At 39.1% G+C, this 20434-nt stretch overlaps 1 protein-coding gene across 3 annotated transcripts in view; it reads right to left on the bottom strand.

Annotated features, from left to right (window-relative positions):
• The window catches only part of MPPED2 (metallophosphoesterase domain containing 2), a 134520-nt gene that overhangs the window by 56104 nt on the left and 57982 nt on the right, over nt 1–20434 (bottom strand). For all 3 annotated transcript variants that reach the window (XM_080984112.1, XM_080984114.1, XM_080984113.1), the window contains exon 4: nt 3445–3670. In XM_080984112.1, the coding sequence (XP_080840238.1) occupies nt 3445–3670 (226 nt within the window). The remainder of the gene's footprint in view (nt 1–3444; nt 3671–20434) is intronic.

Consider the following 20434-nt stretch of genomic DNA (forward strand, 5'->3'; position numbering starts at 1 on the left):
AGGTGTGCTGCCTCTTTTGTCCGTGGGTCTTTCACCCCAGGAGAAGATGTGGCCCACCCTTCTGGGCGAAGTCCACAAGGCACGGGGTGCAAAGCCACCCTATCTGCGCCTTGTGAAGATGGGCTGCTGGCAAGCGCTGGGCCTGCCAGCAGCAACATAAAAGAGTCCCTACACCACCTGGCTGTCTTCCATCAGGAGGGTGGGCTCAATCTTTCTGGGATGAAAGCCAGGCGGTTGACAAGCAAGGCTGCAGCCCCGATCGTGCTCCCCGTGCAAGCGGGGTCAGGGTCGGGCTCTCTCAGCAGGGGAGGGGGGCACTTTAACGGAGCCCCCATCCCGCCACTGGCTCCTGCGGGGCTCCGTAAAACTGCTTTGCTGAGGGAAGGGCAGCAGCACGCTCCTCAGCCAAGCCGTTTAAAGCAGCAAGGGGGGAACAAGCTGTATTTGCTTTTTTCTCCCTCTGCCAGGGCAGAGTGCAATGGCAGTTTCACCAGAGGTATTGTCAGGAAAAAGCACCAAGGCAAAAGCCAGCTCCAGATGGCTGGAATGCAAAACAGTGCAGATGTACTGTTGGAGAAAAGGTGGAGCCTATTCTCTGTACTGAGCACCGGATGTTAGCTCAGTGTGTCATATGACCCGTACTGGATGTACTTGGGGAGGTATATCGCTGGTGAAACTGCCACTGCTTGAGTCCCTCTGCCTCCAGCTTTCAGCTGGTTTGTTTCTTCCTCAGCGTGCTGGGTGCTGGAGGCAGAGGGGACTCAAGAGTGATGATGGTTTCACCAGCGATATACCGCTGAGTGAAGCTGTCATCGCAGTCTCTTCCCCCCCATACCGGTCCTGGGTGATATACTGATATATCGCCCAGTGCTATTCTGCATCTCATGTCATTGTTTCCCTTTTCAGCTTGAGTCATAGAGAGATGGTTTGGATGTTAAATCTGGATTTTATTTTTGCCCTAGAACTGACCTAAATTAACTGAAAGCTGCTGTGAGAGTCTCATTGCGAAGCATTCCCCAAACATGCTCACCAGTCTCCTTAACCTATAGGACTTGAATTAAAAATCACTTCTCAATTTCCCTACCACTAGTTGTTCTGAACATAAATTTACTGAAATTCATAATAGTTTTACACAAATTAGTTCAACCCAAATTAAGAGCATGGGAGGAAAACCTTCATCCTGTGGGAGAAAATAGCGTACATAGAGAAAATAGAAGATAAGGCTCAACTGGTGTTACTAAATATATGTATCTGCTTCCTTTTATTGTTTGTGTACACATGAAATTGTGTCCCCACTTCTGGTCTAGCTCCATCTACTACCGTAATGCAGTGATGAGCAACTTTCCAGCAAGTCAATACAGCCCCAAAATTACAAAATGGTTGCTTTCTGCAGTGCAATCCCTGCCATTTAGAGGTTCTGCTCTAGGTAATCCAAATATGAATGGGTAGAATCCATTATGAGACAGAGTTAAGAGTTCAACTACTTCTGCTGAAAGAAGAAGGTCATTCTGAGGCCATTTTCAATGCTCACAGTCTCTGGTTAGGAAACATATTTCGCAATTTTCTGTCACTTAAGATTTTATAACTTTAAGATGTTACTTTCATGCATGCAGAATATAAAAGCTTCCGAATACAGGTTTTTAAAAAGTAGGTTCCAAGTCTCAGAAAGCAGTAAGCATTCTGTTTACAAATTATTTTCTTTTATAAAGGAGAAATGTAATATTCAAACAGGTTGCCATCAAATTTTTCACTTTGTTCACTGCTCCAAACAGGAATTATGTAAGGGAATGTGAAACTCCATACTTGCATTTTAAAACAAATCCCACCTAAATTTAGGTAGGTGCGCTCCCTCTCTCTCTCCCTCTCTCTCTCTCTCTCTCCACACACACACACACACACACACACACACACAGTGGTATCTCGATTTAAGAACAGCCCTGTTTATGAACTATTTGGTTTACGAACTCCACAAAACTGGAAGTAGTGTCCCGGTTTGCAAACTTTACCTCGGTCTAAAAACGGAATCCGAATGGTGGAAGGGCACTGGCAGCAGGATGCCTCATTAGGGAAAGCGCGCCTCAGTTTAAGAATGGTTTCGGTTTAAGAATGGACTTCCGGAAAGGATTGAGTTCATAAACCGAGGTACCACTGTATGTGAGTAGTTGGCAACTAGTACACCCGTGGGTTGTATGCCAGTGGATGACTTTTTTCTGGTCCATCACTAGATGATGGCCTCCTCATAGCCAGTTACAATGAAAGGTTCAGACAATCCATATGAGAGATGGGAGGAAGAAATATAAGAACTGTAGAAAACGAGCAAAGGCAACTTGTTTTATTGAAATGCTCCACACATAAGTACGTGATAATACTAAGTTGATGAGTATACTTTCTGCAAGGAAGAGATGACATAGGCAATTGGCTCAGACACAGTACTTGGCCATGGAAACATGCTAATAGCAAGAAAAACAGTATATGGTGTAAATCATATCTGAGCCGCTGACAAATGCTAGTCTGGGTTTCCTCGGTATACAATGGTGCCATTAGCCACAGACAGCCCCACTCTGTCCTCTGCAGAGATCTGCACTGCCTCTTATGGCATCCCAACTTCCTACTGTCTGCTCTGCCCAAGGAAGAAAGCATTTGATTTCAGTTCACATTCAGTTAAATGAGGAAGACCTCAGTTATAATCAGCAGAGACATAGATGGTGGAACAAAGAGCTCAAAAACACGCAGTATCTAATCAGCAAATTACCCACAAAAGTGTTGGGAGAACAAGCAGGCATACAATAGCCTTCAATATCAGTCTCTTTCAGAAAGCATCACACTAAACCAGGTGGCCTTGGGGTAGTTTTACAGAAACAATTTGCAGTGTTGGTATAAACAACAGTGCTCCTTTTCTAACATCATTTACTCAGTGTCAAACAAATGCAGTCTTTACTATAGTCACTAAAACAAGACTGTCCCAGTTTTTATAGTTGCTCATGTTTTGTCTGATTTTATTTTAGTTTTATATCCCACCATAGCATGTTGGCCTTAAGCTGATTTACAATATTCAACCATTTTCTCCATAATACCAGTGTATTACTCTCTCCTCCAAATCTTGGACTATCAATCTAAAGATATATAAAACAAGAATTTTAGGATCCAAAGTCTGAAAATTGTCAGCTAAAAATACTAAAACCAAAACACAAAAATTTTGGTAACTTTCCGTATCAAATACAAATTATTCTAGCATTTATCATGTAAATCTGGGGTTCTAATAATTTATAAAAAAACAAGAAAGCAAGCCAACAAGCAAATATTGAGAAGATCATAGGAACAACTATTGAAAACCATTTTCAACACTTTTACAGCAGAATCAACAGAACTTGTCAGTGTAGGAATTTTTGCATATTGCTGAACTAATCACACACACAAGCAAATAAAGTTTAAACTGAGACTTACCAAGGAGCACCATATATTCGGAATCCTTTGACTGTTACTTCAGAGTCTTGCAAGTAAATACTGTTTGTCAGAAGTGACTGAACATTGTCAAAGTCCTCTGGTTTCAATTTGGACACAGAGGGAAAACGGTAGTAATCCTGTTTAACAAGGTCTGCCATGAATTCTTTATCAAATGTCAGTTCATGATTCCCAGCAATCACTATTTTATATTCATATGGCAAATTTCCTGAAACAACAAAAAAGCATTTAATAAGCATACCTGTGCCCAGGTTTTGTATTTTTTTTTTATGCGCACTTAAAGACACAATGGATATATTTGCATTCCTGTGAGAAACAAAAGCTATTACGGCTATTCTGTGCAATCATATATTATCACTTATGTAAAATATACCAAGAAAACGCATATGTATGTGTGTATAGATGCATGTATTCAAAGTCTAAGAAAATGATCCTCTGGATAACTTGATGTGCCTTATTTACTTAGGCTGCAATGCTATGCATAATTCTCTGGGAGTAGCCACTATTCATAGGACTGACTTCTGAGAAGACATGCATAAAATTCTTCATAGGATTAAAGAGTGGTAAAAGAGGGAATATCTTCCACTCTGTTGCATGTTTTCCCACTAGAGACTGTGGCCATGGCCATACAGAATGGCATACAGGATGATTAATTAACATGGCCAGTGGGTGGATTGGTGTGTGTTCTATTCTTTTCACTCACTAGGGATCTAGTTGTATGTCCATTTCCACAAGACTGAAAGAAATATGAACATATTTCAGCCACATCTCTCTTGTGAACTTTATTAGAAACTATGAAACACATTTTACCTATATTATTATTTCTGTTTAAAGGGTCCTCCAACCCTCTTTGACCTGCTTTTCTGGAGAAGCCGTGGCCTCAGGGAGAAGAGGAATTGGCAGTGTTTGTCTCCTTGCCCCCTCCCTCCAGCACCAGAACAACTCTGGAACCAACCCACTGTATTTTCCTCATAATTCTTGATGGATGAACTTCATTCTGCCTATAATAATTCATGGGACTTAGCATGTTCTAAATGCTTAAGTGCTTTCATAATACTGCATGGGCCTGGAAGGAAGAGCTGACTTGACACTCTAGTTTCACAATTTCTTTTTCTGGTAAAGGAAACAGAAAATAAGTGTTTCTTCTTTATTAAAGAAGAAACAGTCAAACAACCAATATGTTTCTTTCCAAAGCCAGCTCTTTTAAAAACTGGAGTGGGGGCTGGGATTGAAGGAAGGCTTTGTTCATTGAGCCTCACTCCTTTTTCATGCCTCTAGTGCTAGTTACAAGAACAAAGTGCAGGCAATCAAATTACAGAATATATGGATCACATTCATATCAACACCTCCTGAAACTGAAAGAGGTCAGAATAGGGTAAGTTCATTCTCTCATTCATTTACAAAATAAGCTGGTATGCAACCTTGTTGGCACGAATGTGCTTTTACAAGGCTGACTTCGTATTGACAAGGGGTTGCATTCACCAGGTAAAAAACTATTCACCAGGTAAAAAACTATTTTAACTACCTCTGTGCACTGCATTTAAAACTGGTTTCTTAAGGCACAGTGTTGTTCTTGTACATTTTTAGTGACAATCAATTTAGAGATCAATTAAAGATAGAGCTAACAAAAAGTAAATTGGCTGTGGGTACAATACTAAGGAAGACATTTATCATATAAAATGTGAATATACATAGCTTTTGTTTTGATATATTTAAAAGCAAATTGTACTGAAAAATGAATGACATATAGAATCTGATAAAGAAAAGACCCACTAAAAAGCAGGATGATACACCCATGAGTTCCAAGACCCAGTCACAAAGTATGGCACTACGGCAATGTTGCATCCTTTGGAATGATGACCCTGCACTCTGCAGTTTCACCTCTGAACTTACACATCTGTCTAAATGCCTGCCTCTTCCAGGAGTTTCCAATAAACTCTTAGGCAAGAGAAACAAGCCTGAGTGCCCCTGAGCATAGGTAGAAGGTATTGGGGCCCTCTGCCACCTCCTAAGACTTGTTGTTAGAATCAAATAATTGTAGAGTTGGAAGGGACCCCAGGGGTCATCTAGTCCAACACTCTGCAATGCGGGAATCTCAACACAGAATCAAGTTTTGAGTTGATTTGAAACTAGCTGCAGTGCTCCAACTTGTGCTTATACAGTGGTACCTCTGGATACGAATGGGATCCATTCCGGAGCCCCGTTCGCATCCTGAAGCGAATGCAACCCGCGTCTGCACGTGCACGGGTTTTTATATTATTTTATTTTATTGGGAAAGATGATCTCTAAACCTTGAGCTATTTCACCTTGCATGTCCTCCCCATGCCCCTGGCAATAAGATTTATCTTAATATATTTGGAAGAAATGTTTCTTAACCTGCTCTTATAACCACTATGGCAACATAGTGGACATGTTATGAGGATCATTTCCCAGGGCAGTGTTTCCCAAAATTCCTCCCACTCACATGGACAACTTGAGCATTGCTGAGTGACCACTTGATGATTGTTCTGTCTGCTGTAGCATAAGGTCCTGTGATAAATGCTGTATTCAAATTGTGTATTTGCACCATGGACCACATGAATGAAGCTCGTAGACCACTGCTGTTTAGGGACCTTTGCCCTAGAGTGATTTCCAATTAAGTCCTACTCACAGTAGACCACTTGAAACCAGCAGCCTCAAATTGCTTAATAACACTGGTTTCAATGGGTTTACTATAAAAAACGCTGTATATTGCCTGTTATGTTTTGAAGACCTTGGTCTCTCTTAGTTATTGGAGACATCCTTTATTATGGAAATCTTGTACATTATCTTACTATTTCCGGAAAGGTCACAGAGCACATCTAGTGCTGTTACGTTCCCTGAGAATGTAAGGCTTTTCAAAAGTTCACTCAAGCTTTTGAGCAAGTAGTTGACAACAGGTAAAAAAAGATATAAACAGTCCAGGATCAAACCAAATCAAACAGCAATCATGAATAGTCCATACTTAAAAATGTATAATCCACCCCCACCCCAATTATTCCTGTGAATATCTTTGCGACACCAAAAAATGTGTTTTGTTATGTTTGTAAGGGACATGTTTTTGTTTTCAGTTATCGGGCACTCGATGTAATATTAAGCATTTTTTAAAAAATAACAAAAAATACATATATAATATTTTTGAGGATAGGGTTTTCTGAATAGCAAGTTCATCACACACACACACCCCTCCGGTTCTTAGCTAAAGCATAATAGACTGCTCAGCCTGCTGTAATGCCAATGTCCAAACTATTGCTCAACAGAGTACCTCACTCCGATACCTGACTAAGCTGAGTCATACATATGACAATATTGTCAAATTTCCTACTGGTGAACATCCTTGGCTCATGCTTTTGCGTTTTCATAGAAGGAACCACTTCCTCCTTGGAAAAGCAGATAGTGAAAGGTAAAATGCAGGAAATTCAGCCACCATCATTGTCTGTAAACTAGGGCTAAGATTTCCAATAACCAAACAAAATTAATTATTATTTGCAGATGGAATAAAAAAGCAACAGAAGTGATTATGTTCATACAGGTAACTTAAAAAAAGGAGCAGCAGAAAAGCCTCTAGAAAAAAGATGAGCTCACAGGTTTCCAAGAACCAATTGAAACAGATTCATTTCCATGAAAGAGTCAACCCTCCCTTTGTGCACATTGATATTACTCTCAACAACAGCTCCATATGTGCATTAGAGCAACTGCTAGGAATGGAACATTTAATCTCTTTAACCAAAGTACTATGACTTGTTCCTGCTGCTTTCGTCTCAAGATCTGTAGCTCTTAATATATTTTACGATGAACGCAGTCAACGATTCTAACATGTAATAAGATCCACCTCTCAAACTACCTTGCCAAATCAACAACTATATTAGCCAAACTGTCCAAATAGAATTATCACCTTTCTTTCATAATCCGACAGAAGAATCTTTAGCGGCACAAAAGGGATGAGATGCTAACTTTGTACACACAGAGAGCGGTGCCAGACGACAAGCATTCCTCAAAACTAATGAGCAAATATTGGGGGGGGGGGGGTATCATAAGCACTACATTTTAATCACAAATTTTACCTTTCACAAAATAAAAATCCTTCAAAAGTGATATTTGAATTCGGCAGAGGCTGAAAGGACATTCAAGAAGCATATGGAAAATCCATCAAGGCAGACAGAAGAGCGAACAGCCAAACTGTTTTGGTTTTATGCAAGGAAAACACCAGGCTACAGCACAGGGAAAAGCAAAGGCCGAGACCTACCGAGTCCTGCGATAAATCTAAGGCTCACACATAAAAGCTCTCCTTTGTTGAAAATGTTGTTAGACACAACAAAACACAAATGTTACGTAAGAGCAAGCTCTGCCTCTGACCTTTCACTCTGTAACCGTCAGGCTTCATTAATTTTCACAAGGCCTGACAGCTCTAGCGTTAATACTCACGCTTGCTGATCGAGCCACACAGCAGGTTCAGACTGCTACCTTCTCCTCTGAAACTCATGCATTAGGGTTCCTTCCATGCTGGCAATGGAAAACCAAGTCTAAGAAACATTAAACACAAAAAACTACGTTACAATAATGCCAGGGTTGAGCCATAAACCCATCAAGCAGGGAGAGTAATAGGAGTCCCATCTAGTCTAAATCTCTGACTGGGCAAGAGCACATATGGATCTCCATTAGAGTCCACAATACTGGGATACATTAAATAAGTGTATTGCCAAACCAACGAGAGTTGAAATCCACTGGTGATCCTCTGCTGGCAAAAGGCATCCTTTGGTGGAAAGGGGTGGGGGACACTTTTTCTGATTCCCTCTCGCTTGCACCCTCTTCCCCCTCATAACCTGCTCTCAGATACACTCCAGATCAATTGAGGGGATGGGATATGGAGAGCTGCAGGATGCAAAGGAATAGCTGGAAATTATCTACCTTCCTGGTGGATCCTTCTGTTACCACAGGGATGCCACCCTTCGCCATTCCCCAATTAGTGGCTTAAAACAGTATACAGTGGTACCTCAGTTTTCGAACGTAATCCATTCCAGAAGACCATTTGACTTCCGAAACGTTCGAAAACCGAGGCGCAAAGAGCAGTCTGCAGAAAACTGAAAAAAATAACATGTACACGCAGTAGAAGCCGTTTGACTTCCAAGGCGCGTTCAAAAATGGAAGCATTTACTTCTGTGTTTTCGGTGTTCGAAAACCGAAACATTAGGCTTCCAAGACGTTCGAAAACCGAAGTACCACTGTACATGCCTGTCTAATGGCAGGTTCCAGAAAACTTAGTATCACCGACTGGAATAGGTGACTTTAAAGGGGGCTATATATGTGGGGGCCAATTAAAAATTTCCTCAGCAGTTAATGAAAATACTTGCTTCTACAAATTTATGTCTCAACCATAACATTATTCTAATGTAACTGTTTGTGATTGGTACCCTTTTTAAAAAAACTTCATTAAGCAAAAGGGGGGGGGGGGGAGAAATGTTCCGTATAAGTTAAACATTATTTTGTTCCAACAATTATTTGGTTTCTGTTTATATCATGGTTCTTTAATAATATATAGCAGTTGCTAAGGCTGCAATCTTAAACACACTTGCTAAAGAGTAAACCTTGCTGAACACAGTAGGATTTACTTCTGAGTAGACAAGGATATGATTGCACTGTAGAATAGTTAATATGACTCTTCAATGTATTCCAGCAACAAGTTCTCACTAGAATTTACCAATGAGGGCTCATTATTTCTTTGTCTTGAAATTATGGCCCAATTAAGCATTTACATCCCATTTTGGGGCTGGGGCTGGGGCTGGGGCATATCAGTGTACAGTTCAAAGCACTGTAGCCTTAGATACTTTCTGGAAACAAAAATAGCACTCCAGCAAGTATTTAGGATTGTATTGTCAGTCATTTTGTTTTTATTTAGATTTTGAATTTTATAATGTAAAACAAACAGAAAATACCGAAACAAGCAATATCTCTTACATTACACTGCAGAATTGCATAAATCTAAATAAATGTGAAGATACAAAAAGGTCTTATCAGTGTATGGATTATCAAAACCATATATTATGATAGACTAGAGGGATAGGGTGGCTGTGTTCCGGTTTGTTCATGTAAAATAATAACACTAAAGCAGACAGCAAAACGAATTGTCTTAGTGTTTTTTCCTCTGTCTACCATTAATTTGTGTGATCTTTTCCCCAATTAAGCCAACTGCCACAGTTTACTATACCAATCGTCAAGTTTGCTTAAATAAAAAGTTTTGCTTCTTATGATAGCTTGAGCTGCCATAAGAAAGTGAGTGTTTAGTTCTTTATTTTTAACGCTTTGGTCTTTATTTTAAAAGAAATACAAAAACACTCCACACTGTGGAGAGGGTGAAGTAAGTTGGGTGGTAATCAGGGCAATTTCAGAAAAACCTTAAAGGAATATCATATTGTAGACTCCAAAGTCACTTGTTTTTTGCTATCATTATCCCTTATGATAAGAATTGTCTCTCAGCTGGCATGCATCATAATGTAAACAAAGGTTTGGAACCACCAGCCCCCAAGTTACAAGGGTTGGTATAGCAAAGCCCTTCTTAAACATGGATGCTTAGATCAAAAGACAAATGCATTTATTTTTTTCCTGCCGAAAACTTTACTGTGCTGCCTGAATTTCCACTGGTTATGTCTGGAACACAAATCTAAGATGTGGCAATGCCATCATTTTAATACCTGTTAATTTGTCCACTGTAGACAAATTAAGCTTGTTCTACATTCTCATGTAATTACTTATCATCTTACATACGTTGCCATAGGTGGACTACATATAGCCTACTTAAAATGCTCATTGCTTGAATGCCCAGGCATCTGAATTTGTGTGGTTTCAAAATGTGTGATAATGTTGAAAATTTTGCTTGAATTTTAGGGGCATCACTGAAAAAACAGTCATCAATGTTTTGTATTGTTTAGCACCTCATATCTGAAAACATCAAAACAATCATGACTGAGATATGTGTATTTTTAAAATGTTTACTACAGCAAGATAAATGTATCACAGATACATTCCTAGCCCAGCCTTTACACAAGAGTGGATTTTGACCTATCTAGCACTGTACAAAAGTTTGTATCTGTTAGAAGTATGCAACATGAGTTAAACTGCTTGTATTCACTTTTGTAACTGTGGAAAACATTAAAGATTCTCTGATAAAAATATAGCTGATTTTTAAAAAGACTCCTCACAACTCAGGTGCTAACTACACTGTATCTCTATTGTACTTTTTGTAAACCATTTTACTGTAACTTTCATACACCTTCATTGTTTGACAATAAATTGAATTCTGAATCTACTGCAATGATAAATTTACATGAAATTGAACTATCCTGAAATAGCCCAATAGTCTGCAGGCAGATGGCAGAAAAAATGTAATATGGAGAATAAATCTAGGTCGAGTTTTGGCACTCATTCCTTATTTGCACAAGAATAATTTAGAATTAGCTGCACAGAACCTAGTCAGAAAGCTATAGGACTTCAGCACTGTTTGCTTCTTCTGTAACCAGTACATTCAAGATCATTTTCTATTTATGATCAGACACTATAAAGACTGATTTATTATGGCAAAAGCTTTCATGGATTATAGTTCACATCATCAGATACACAAAATGTTATTCTCATTGGAGACAGACAGGCAGGCAGACATAAAGGTGACAAACACATAGTGGGCACAAATGTCAATGAAATGCAAAAGGTACATTCTGTGACAATATATAATAAGCACAATCACCATTCACATTAGCAGTAGCTGGTGATAAAAATCTTTCTAGCTTAACTATGCTACCTAGCAACTACAAATGGGAAATAAAACTGTACATATTTAGGCCTCAACAGGAACCAAGTGGTTGAAAAATTCTAGGTCAGCATTTTTACACTGGAATCTCCCTTTGAAGTACTTTTGATGAAGAATAGTGACTTTCAGGTCAACAGCAGTATGTCCTGGGAGACTCTCATTGGTTTCTGGTTGTTGCCTTTATTAATGTTAGCTTTGTGTTCATTTATACTTTGACAATGCATCTAATCTGATTGCCCTATGTAGACACCAGAAGGACATTGCTGGCACGTAGCGGCTTATATTAGTTGGAGAATGATCCAGGGAATGAACCCCAGATGGTTTGGCATCATTAAGTCCTGTAATAGTGCTGTCTGAGCGCCAAACTACATACATGCTGCTATTTGTATCAGGAAGAAGCTTCAATTGGGACAAATGCAAACTTCGCTTCCATTACAAGTAATTGCTCCGGAGGTGTGAAATCTACAGGAACAGCAGCAGCGGCAAACGCTTCATCCTTGTTCACAGCAGTCCCGATCATGATTCAGGACCCAAACATCTGCTTTTTCGTGTCTTTAAAAGTTAAATATGATGTTGAACCACATATTTAATGCCATGTGTAATTTGGTCATACTGTATGTGTGTATTACGGCAGAGTTGGCAGCTATATTTGTTGATAATTGAAACTCACTCTATGATGAAACTGTGTGTGTGTCCTCTAAGTTCTACTGCCCCCAAAAGCTTCTGCATTCACTTCATTGGGGTGGGAGTGGGGGGCAGAAAAATATGAGTGTACCCAGCCACAGCTTCCACATGGGTAAAAAGGAAAGACTAAATGTCCATAATCTTTAATATGTACACCATAGCACTCATGACTTGGATTCAAGCTTTGTTTTGTTTTGAACAGAGCCTATCCGTTTTTCTTTCGGAATTTTGTAAATTATAACATACTAGGGATCACAAATTGTGCTCCAAGTCTCTTACTGTAAGTCTCTTACTGTGATTTTAAACGGTTTTACTATGACTGCACCGTATATACCATGAAAATAATTTCACCCTTCATACTGCCAGTGGGCCTAAACAGAAATGGGTGTCTTGAATTTGATTAAAGGCAAATTGAAAAAGAACATTTTTGGCTAATATTACATTAGGCTAAAATATAGAAATGAATCCTCATACTATCTAAATCTAATAAGAAAATGCCATCTAAATTTCAAAACTTTCAAAGCCTTTTCTAGCAGTGCATCACAGATCAATTTACATGGTACCTTTGCTGCTAAGCAAAACCAAATCACAGGTTTCAATTGGCTTAACTTATATTGGAAAGTGAGAGAGTAAATGCTTGAAAATGCAATTACTGCAAACAAACTCCATTTTCTCCTCTCAGAAGGGAATTTCGGTGGACATTTTATTGCCATCAAATAATATTTCTAAAGGCATCAATACACAAATCTATTTCTTTGTAGAATCTTCATTCACTAGATAACCTAATCTCCACATTTTGAACAAATTCTTCAGAAGTGGATATTACCTTGTACAAAGGCATAAGAGTCAATTTTAATCATTTGTACTGAACCAAAAGAACCTAAAGCAAACATCCCTGGAAATGCTTCTTACATCATCTGCCTCTATTTCTGCAATTTACAATTGTAATTAAGGGGTTCCTTTTTCTTAATAAAAAGGAAGTAGAATACTTGTACAAAGAGGAAAGAAGGTCATCTTGTGAAATACTTTTCTGCCTGTAATTAAACTAATTATTAACTTCATGTTGGTGCTGGAGGATGATCCTGGGTTTTTTCATTTATAAATACTTTTTCTTTTCAAAGACCATGAGAATGCTGCTATTTAGAATTTTAAAACAGTAGGGCTTAGAAAGAAACACATGAAAGGACTCAGACTGCATATCTTGCTCAAGCAAAATTTGAAAACAATTAGACTTTTGGAGTGGATCAATTGAAAAACAGATGGCATGATCCAGCCAACGGTAAGCACTTCTATGTCCTACTGCTGTTGGTGAGAGCCAAGAATGTGCTTAACTCTTCCACCGAAATCTATGAGAGTTTCAAGTGATTAGCTTGTGCTGGATAAAGGCCAGAAACAGCTCAAACACAATCCTGGCTGTTTTCATAAAAGAAAGACTGGACCAACACTTACAAAGATTTATTGAGCTATTTCAGGAAATTGGATAACAGACTTCCAACCTTTGCCAAAATATTTAAAATAAAAATGAATTGGAAGACACTACCAAATAAATCAACTGATATTTTTCTTCATTTCATTCTGTTTTGATGATTTATAAAACTGGAGAAATACATAATAATAAAACAGTGTTGAAATTGCCTTGTAAGGTAAAACACTTTTGAAAAACAAAATCACAAGCTTTGATGGCGAAACAGACTAATAAACCCTTCCCTCAAAAACTCAAAAGTTTACTGAGCACAGGTGAAATAGTAATGTCTTCTCACTTAAATGTACACCGTTTGGTAAAACAAACTTCTGAAGAGCTACTGCTTGTCTTTATTTGTGTATTGACGATACATTTATTAAATGTCATTTACTAGTTACATTTGCATTGTCTTTGAAACATTTCACCCTGTGCATAATTAAACTATGAAATTCACTGCCTCAAGAGCCATAGCCTCTGCTCATTTAAAAAAGGGATTGAACAAACTTGTGGATGCCAAGAAGATCAATGGATACTGCTCATGACAGCTATATGCTACTCATCATTGTAAGAGACAGCAGGCCTATGAAGAACAGTTGCTGTGGAGCCTTCATGTTCTGTTTGAGGGGTTCCCAGAGGCATCTGGCTGACCTCAGCATGCAACACGACACTGGACTAGATATGCCTTAAGTCTGATCCAAGAGGGCTCTTTATTCTCATGCTTATTATGTTATAGTTATTTGTTCTTTTATGAAGCTTCTTACAAAAGCCTGAAAGCTCAGATAACTACATCACTATCAGCGAGTCAGTATGAATTAGACAGCACTGCCCTGCTTAATATAATTCAAAAGAAAACCTTGGGGCTTTTTCCTAGCACATGTTTCCCAAAAGGTAGTTAAATGAATAGCTCAGCTGCCACTTGAGCGAGGGTGAATTAAGAGCACAAGGTGCTTGAAACCTAATGATAACAATTCACCATTACTGATAATTATATATTGAAATATATTGATGTCTTTAAGAACAGCCTAAGCATCATAATTTCAACATTCTAGTTAGCCTGCCATAACTCAAATCAATCTGTAATTTCTTAAATTGCTCACATGTGACAGAAGAATTGCTTCAAAAGTGTTTTATTACTCCAGTGTTAGATATAATGTTATCCAGAATTTTGGCTTATTGTTCCTAATCATTTAGGAATGTTCAACAAAATCACAAGGCACTATTCTTCCTAGGTTGTTCTATGTCTGGTTGCAGTTTGGGAGTGTGTGCCGATTTCTAAAACTTGTCCTGTGTTTAAAAGCAGCACTTTCAACATGTATAAAATTAACACAGCAGGCAGATGCACACACTAAAACCAATCAACTCAGTGATGATCAACTTCTTCTACAGCCTAATGTGGACATAGTGTTTCAAATTGTTCTTTGGCTTCCCTAGTTTCAAATGAAGTCTTAAATCTGCATCAGCACTGATCACAGTTAAGATTGCGTTCCAAACCAGAGCTTGAAATCCGGGTTTGATGGCTAAGAAGAGTGCAATACAGATTCACTGGGTTCTAGGAGTTGGTTCTAGAGTGGTACCTCGGGTTAAGTACTTACTTTGTTCCAGAGGTCTGTTCTTAACCTGAAACTGTTCTTAACTGGAAGCACCACTTTAGCCTGAAGCACGCACTGACGGAGCACGATTTCTTATTCTGAAGCAAAGTTCTTAACCCGAGGTACTATATCTGGGTTAGCGGAGTCTGTAACCTGAAGCGTATGTAACCTGAGGTACCACTGTATCAGCTTCTGGCTCTTATGAATGATCCTCCCAGAATCCTCAGCATCCAGCAGTAGCAAGGGAAGTGAGGAAGACCCTCACCAGTGGTGCTGCTGCTGCTGCCACCACTACTCCAGCTTTTAATATATAGGCATGAAAGAAAGGGATGGGTGGTGGTGTGTATTGGCACTCACTAAGTCAAAGGTTGCTTGTGATGAATGCCAAGAGGGCATGGAAAATTCTAGGAATATTTTGGAAAGTAAGTTTAGGGCCAAAGGGCAGACAATAATTTGGACCCAAATTCTCCAGATTCCCTGAGTACAATTCTAAGTCAGGAAATTGAAGCAAGAGGCATAGAAAAATAGTGCACAACTTTGTGGAAGTGTGTGTGTGTGTGTGTGTGTGTGTGTGTGTGTGTGTGTGTATCTATATCTATATCACTATCTATGCTGGTGATATAAAACTTGTTTTAACTCCTGTAAGGGACAGTATCCCTATCAGTACCCATGAAATAATATGCTACCAAAGACCAGTGTTTTAGGAGAGATTATAGCTCACCTAACATACCCCCCAGAAAGCATATATACAAGTAATGATGCGAAAATGCCACCACTGCTATTCTTTACCCCTGAAAATATTTGATCATGCACACGTGGCTCTGTTAAGAGTTGCTAAAGCACAAGCTTAGGAAAGTAGATTCCATTCTTTTCATACTGGCCTTGCCAGGACTTTTATCCTGAGTAATTATATAAATTTTAGTAAATTATAAAATGAAATTATAAATTGCTTTTGTAGAGGCAAAAGTTGCTGTGTTGTGTCAGAAGATTCTTGTATGAAGAGCCTTTGTGCATTCAAATCTTTTGTGAAATATATACTTTGGCAACTATAGCAAGTCAAGAGCAGACAGCCTTCTTCACAGTTAGCCAACAATGTGTTCCTTGATTTCCTATCACCTCAAGTTCTAGGATTCTGTTCAAACAAACACACTCAAGTTACAGGGTGTTGTTTGAAAATCTCAAGCACCATGACATAAAAAGACAAGTACACTTCACCAGAACTAGTAATTAGCAGTGAAAGTTAACATAATTCTCACTTCAGTCACTTAAGAAGCTTTAACAATTTGCATCTTATTTACATTCCCCACCAGTAAGGTTTTGCCACCTTCATCTCAAAGTCTGCCATGACTGTTTTTACAGCTGCACTTACGGATGCACTTGTTTATTAATAGCCCTATGCTTCCAATACAGCTGTAATGGTTTGTCTTCTCTAGTCAGTCAGATTCTGGAAATCATTTAAACATATCTAGGTGAAGAAGACATTTGTCAAAGTAAGGACTCCCCAGACGTACGTTCCTGTTTCTAGATGTTCTATACTCTTCACAGCTGTTCTCCACTCTTAGGCAAGAAGTTTGGGAAGGAAGGAAACAATACTCTACTGCTGATAAATCCCGCTCCCAAAAAAACACAATACACAGTACTAATGCTTCCAAATAATTACTTTGCATTCATTTATACAAAGGGTGAAAAATTCCTTTATTCGAAATGTAATTCCAACAAACTTATCCACCAGACCAGATAGTCTATATAGAGAATGAAAAGTATTTAACATTTCCCCCAAGAGAAAAGAGCAATGGATCTTTCTTATACAAATCTGATTGTACAGTAAAAAAAAACTACCGGTATTCTGAAACACCATCCATTTAGAAGTATTAATCAGAGTAGGTCCACTGAGTTCATGGTTTCTAATGGGTCTAATATCATCTGAAACTGCTGTTTGCATTGGAAAGAGATGCCCATTCACACCAATGGGGATTTCCTCTCACTACAAAGAGCACCCTTAGATGAGAGATTGTTTTCAGGACCACAGCAGGGAAGAATCATAGAACTGTAGAGTTGGAAGGGACACTAGGGTCATCTAGTCCAACCCCCTGCAATGAAGGAATCCTGCCCACAGCCGTCCCTAGGTGACTTGAATCACAAACCTTCTGGTTATCAAGTTTAAGCCATCCAAGTTGGTGACCACCATTGCCTATTATTATTATTTTTATTATTATGCCCCACCCACATTCCATAGTTTAACTACATGCTGTGTGAAGAAGTGCTTTTTTTGCCCACATTGTGGATACTGAACCTTTAGTTTGCAAATATAACTTGAAACTCCAATTCTAATTCTCATTTTGCATCCCCCCCTTCAACTTGAACCATTCAACTTAAACTTCCAACTTCAGCCTTTTTAAATTGAACAGTTGCTATATTTGGGTTTTGCAATTTCACTCAGGTATTTGTAAACCTCAAATTTGTCTGCAGCATGTACTAGTGGGGCAGCTGGATTAGTTTCTTGCAGCAAACACAACAAAGAGGTTTGTGTTACTTTAAAAATGAACAGATTAATAAGCTCAACAACTTTGGCTCCCTAAAAAAAGCTCAACAATTCTGGTCAATTCTCCAGTGATAATGGGTAGATCACTGCCAGTTCTTTTATACTGTGAGTAGCTCGCAGTCTCTTGGGAGTTGGACGTGCCTGATATATGCTTTTGTGGACCAGAGTCAAGTGTGTATCTTGCAAGAAGGGTACATATACACAAGGGGGTAAGAGGGGAAATGAGGTAAAATGGCAAGGAAATGCAAATACTACTGCTGGTAAGAATTCAATTGGTAAGAATTCAATTAAAGCATAAATATATGCTAAATAAGCAGTCACTGCCAATAACATCAGTTAAATTAATGATCATCTATAGTGGGACAGCAAGTCATCGTTTCTATTCATCCCTAAACAAATTAGAATCAAGCCTCTTGATGAGAGGTTTGAATTTATCAGTTTACAGACTGTACTCTCTGTATTTCACTGCCATTCAGCAACACTCCCTTTCCCTCCCCTTTTTTTTTTGCTCTATACTCATTTACATATATGCATACACAGTGCCTACTAAGGACGCTTTATGCATCTGAAAAGTTTATGTCATCATAAAAACCTCTTAAGTCCTTAAGATTCCAATTTGTTGTTTCAGTCTTCTCTGTGAAATGTAGCTGGTATTGTTTCACAGCATATTACTTTGTCCTGTTATTGAACCAGCCCCTCTCTCTCTCTACCTGACCCTACAGGTATTTTCTGTGCTTCATCAGTGCAGCGTACACTTTGCAAAATTTGCTTAAAATCCATTCTTTCCACAATCTCCAACAATTTTCTAAAACAAGCCTCTAGTCAACACAAGATTTATCTGCATCACTTTTCTGTATCCTTTAGGGGAAAGCAAGCACATGCGATGTAATAAACCAAAGCAAAAAACGCCAGGGCTTAGATGCTGGCTACTGGCCCAGGGAAACAAGAGGATTAATTAGCAAATCAAACTGAACCCTAATACCCAGTAGGAAGCATGGCTCAGAAAACTACCTATTTTTCTTGTAAAGACAGTAATTCTACGAAACTTGATTAACCCCCTGGTATGGGTAATTACAATAAGGTGAGGGTTTGCCACCCTTGTATTAACATAAGTTGCTGCATGTTGGTTTTCAGTGACACAGTAATTCCTCTAATACTGTGAATAAATGCTAACGTGAGAGTTTTAAGACTCAAGGCCTGTTAGTAGCAAATAGTCTTAGAAAACCTTCACTCAGTGGTTGCTTGACCAGAGAAAATTCATTTCCTACCACACAGGGCAAGCCTGGGAGACATTCAGTTGAGCAAGCATTTTCTTAACTCATTCTAACATAATGCTCACATTCACCAACAATTATGGCTAAGTCAAAGAAAAAGAAATAGCACAACGACAATGACAGAGCCCTAAATATCGTCTGCCATGCAGCCTGGGCCTTACAGTCGTATACGGCATAAAGCAAAAAGGCTCCGTAATAGAGGGGGCACCGCCAACCAATTTTAAATTGAATTACACAGCCTGCTAATCTTTATGATGAGATAAAATTTCTTTGAACACCAGACATTATGCTAAAATCTGCAGTGCTTTCTCCACCCGCCCAAACATTTCTGTTTCAGGCTGCTCCTCCACAGCACTGAAGAGCTGTGCAGGAAAACAATGCCCGAACAAATGCAAAGGATTCTGTTTTGCTTTTATTATATACATGTATTCAGGGGAGAGAGAGAAGCATATATACAAACAAATGTTGTATTTCTCTGCCAAGATATTAGAAACTGCACATAAATAATTCAACAAAACACGGGAAATAAATGAAAAGAAATGAAGATCCCCCCCCTGCATTATTGACATTTATCTTTAACAGGTAAAAACCAAATCGAAATATTCAAGAAATTCTGAGTAAACTCATGACTGTTCACCACACTCATCCAATTTTGCTATTTTTTTATTTTAAAATTGTTTGTCTGCCTGCCTGCCTCTCTCTCTGTCTGTGTGTTTACTTTTTTGATACATTGAAACCTGTTGATGTAACTTCAAGTTCCAAGAAATTCAGATGACGAGAAAGATCATGCTCATAATACAGTGGTACCTCTGGATGCGAACGGGATCTGTTTCATAGCCCCGTTCGCATCCTGAAGCGAACGCAACCCGCGTCTGTGGGTCACGAGTCGCCGCTTCCATGCGTGACGTCATTTTGAGCGTCTGCACATGCGCGAGCGGCGAAACCCGGAAGTAACGTGTTCCGTTACTTCCAGGTTGCCGCGGAGCGTAACCTGAAAACGCTCAACCTGAAGCATATTTAACCCCAGTAATGACTGTATGTGATGTTTTTACCCAATGGGCCCTCTTCCTTTTGTTTCACTAGTAGTTATCACTAACTATCGGCAGTAGTTATTTTATCATTTGGGGGAGATCTAGACAGGAAATAATCTAAAGTTGTTACTTCGAAACAAATGCAAACAAAGACCTGGGGCTAAGGGTGTGGGAAGAAGATTAGTTAACTGTCCTTAATTCAACTAACATTTGCTCAAATAATTGCCCTACCAATGTTAATGGAATCACTGAAAAGCAACAAGAAACCTCCTATGCTTCAAATTGGGGGGTCATCTTATACAGTCGTACCTTGGTTCTCGAACAAAATCTGCTCTGGAAGTCTGTTCAACTTCTGAAAACGATTGAAAACCAAGGCCCAGCTTCCGATTAGCTGCAGGAGCTTCCTGCACTCAATCAGAAGCCACGGCAGCCCCACCAGACGTTTGGCTTCCAAAGAACGTTTGCAAACTGGAACACTTACTTCCAGGTTTGTGGCATTCGGGAGCCAAAATGTTAAAGTCACAAGGCGTTTGAGAAACAAGGTACGACTGTACACAGATGGTGAATACTC

This window comes from Podarcis pityusensis (genome assembly GCF_964106645.2).
Source record: "Podarcis pityusensis genome assembly, chromosome: 1".
Classification (NCBI taxonomy): domain Eukaryota; kingdom Metazoa; phylum Chordata; class Lepidosauria; order Squamata; family Lacertidae; genus Podarcis; species Podarcis pityusensis.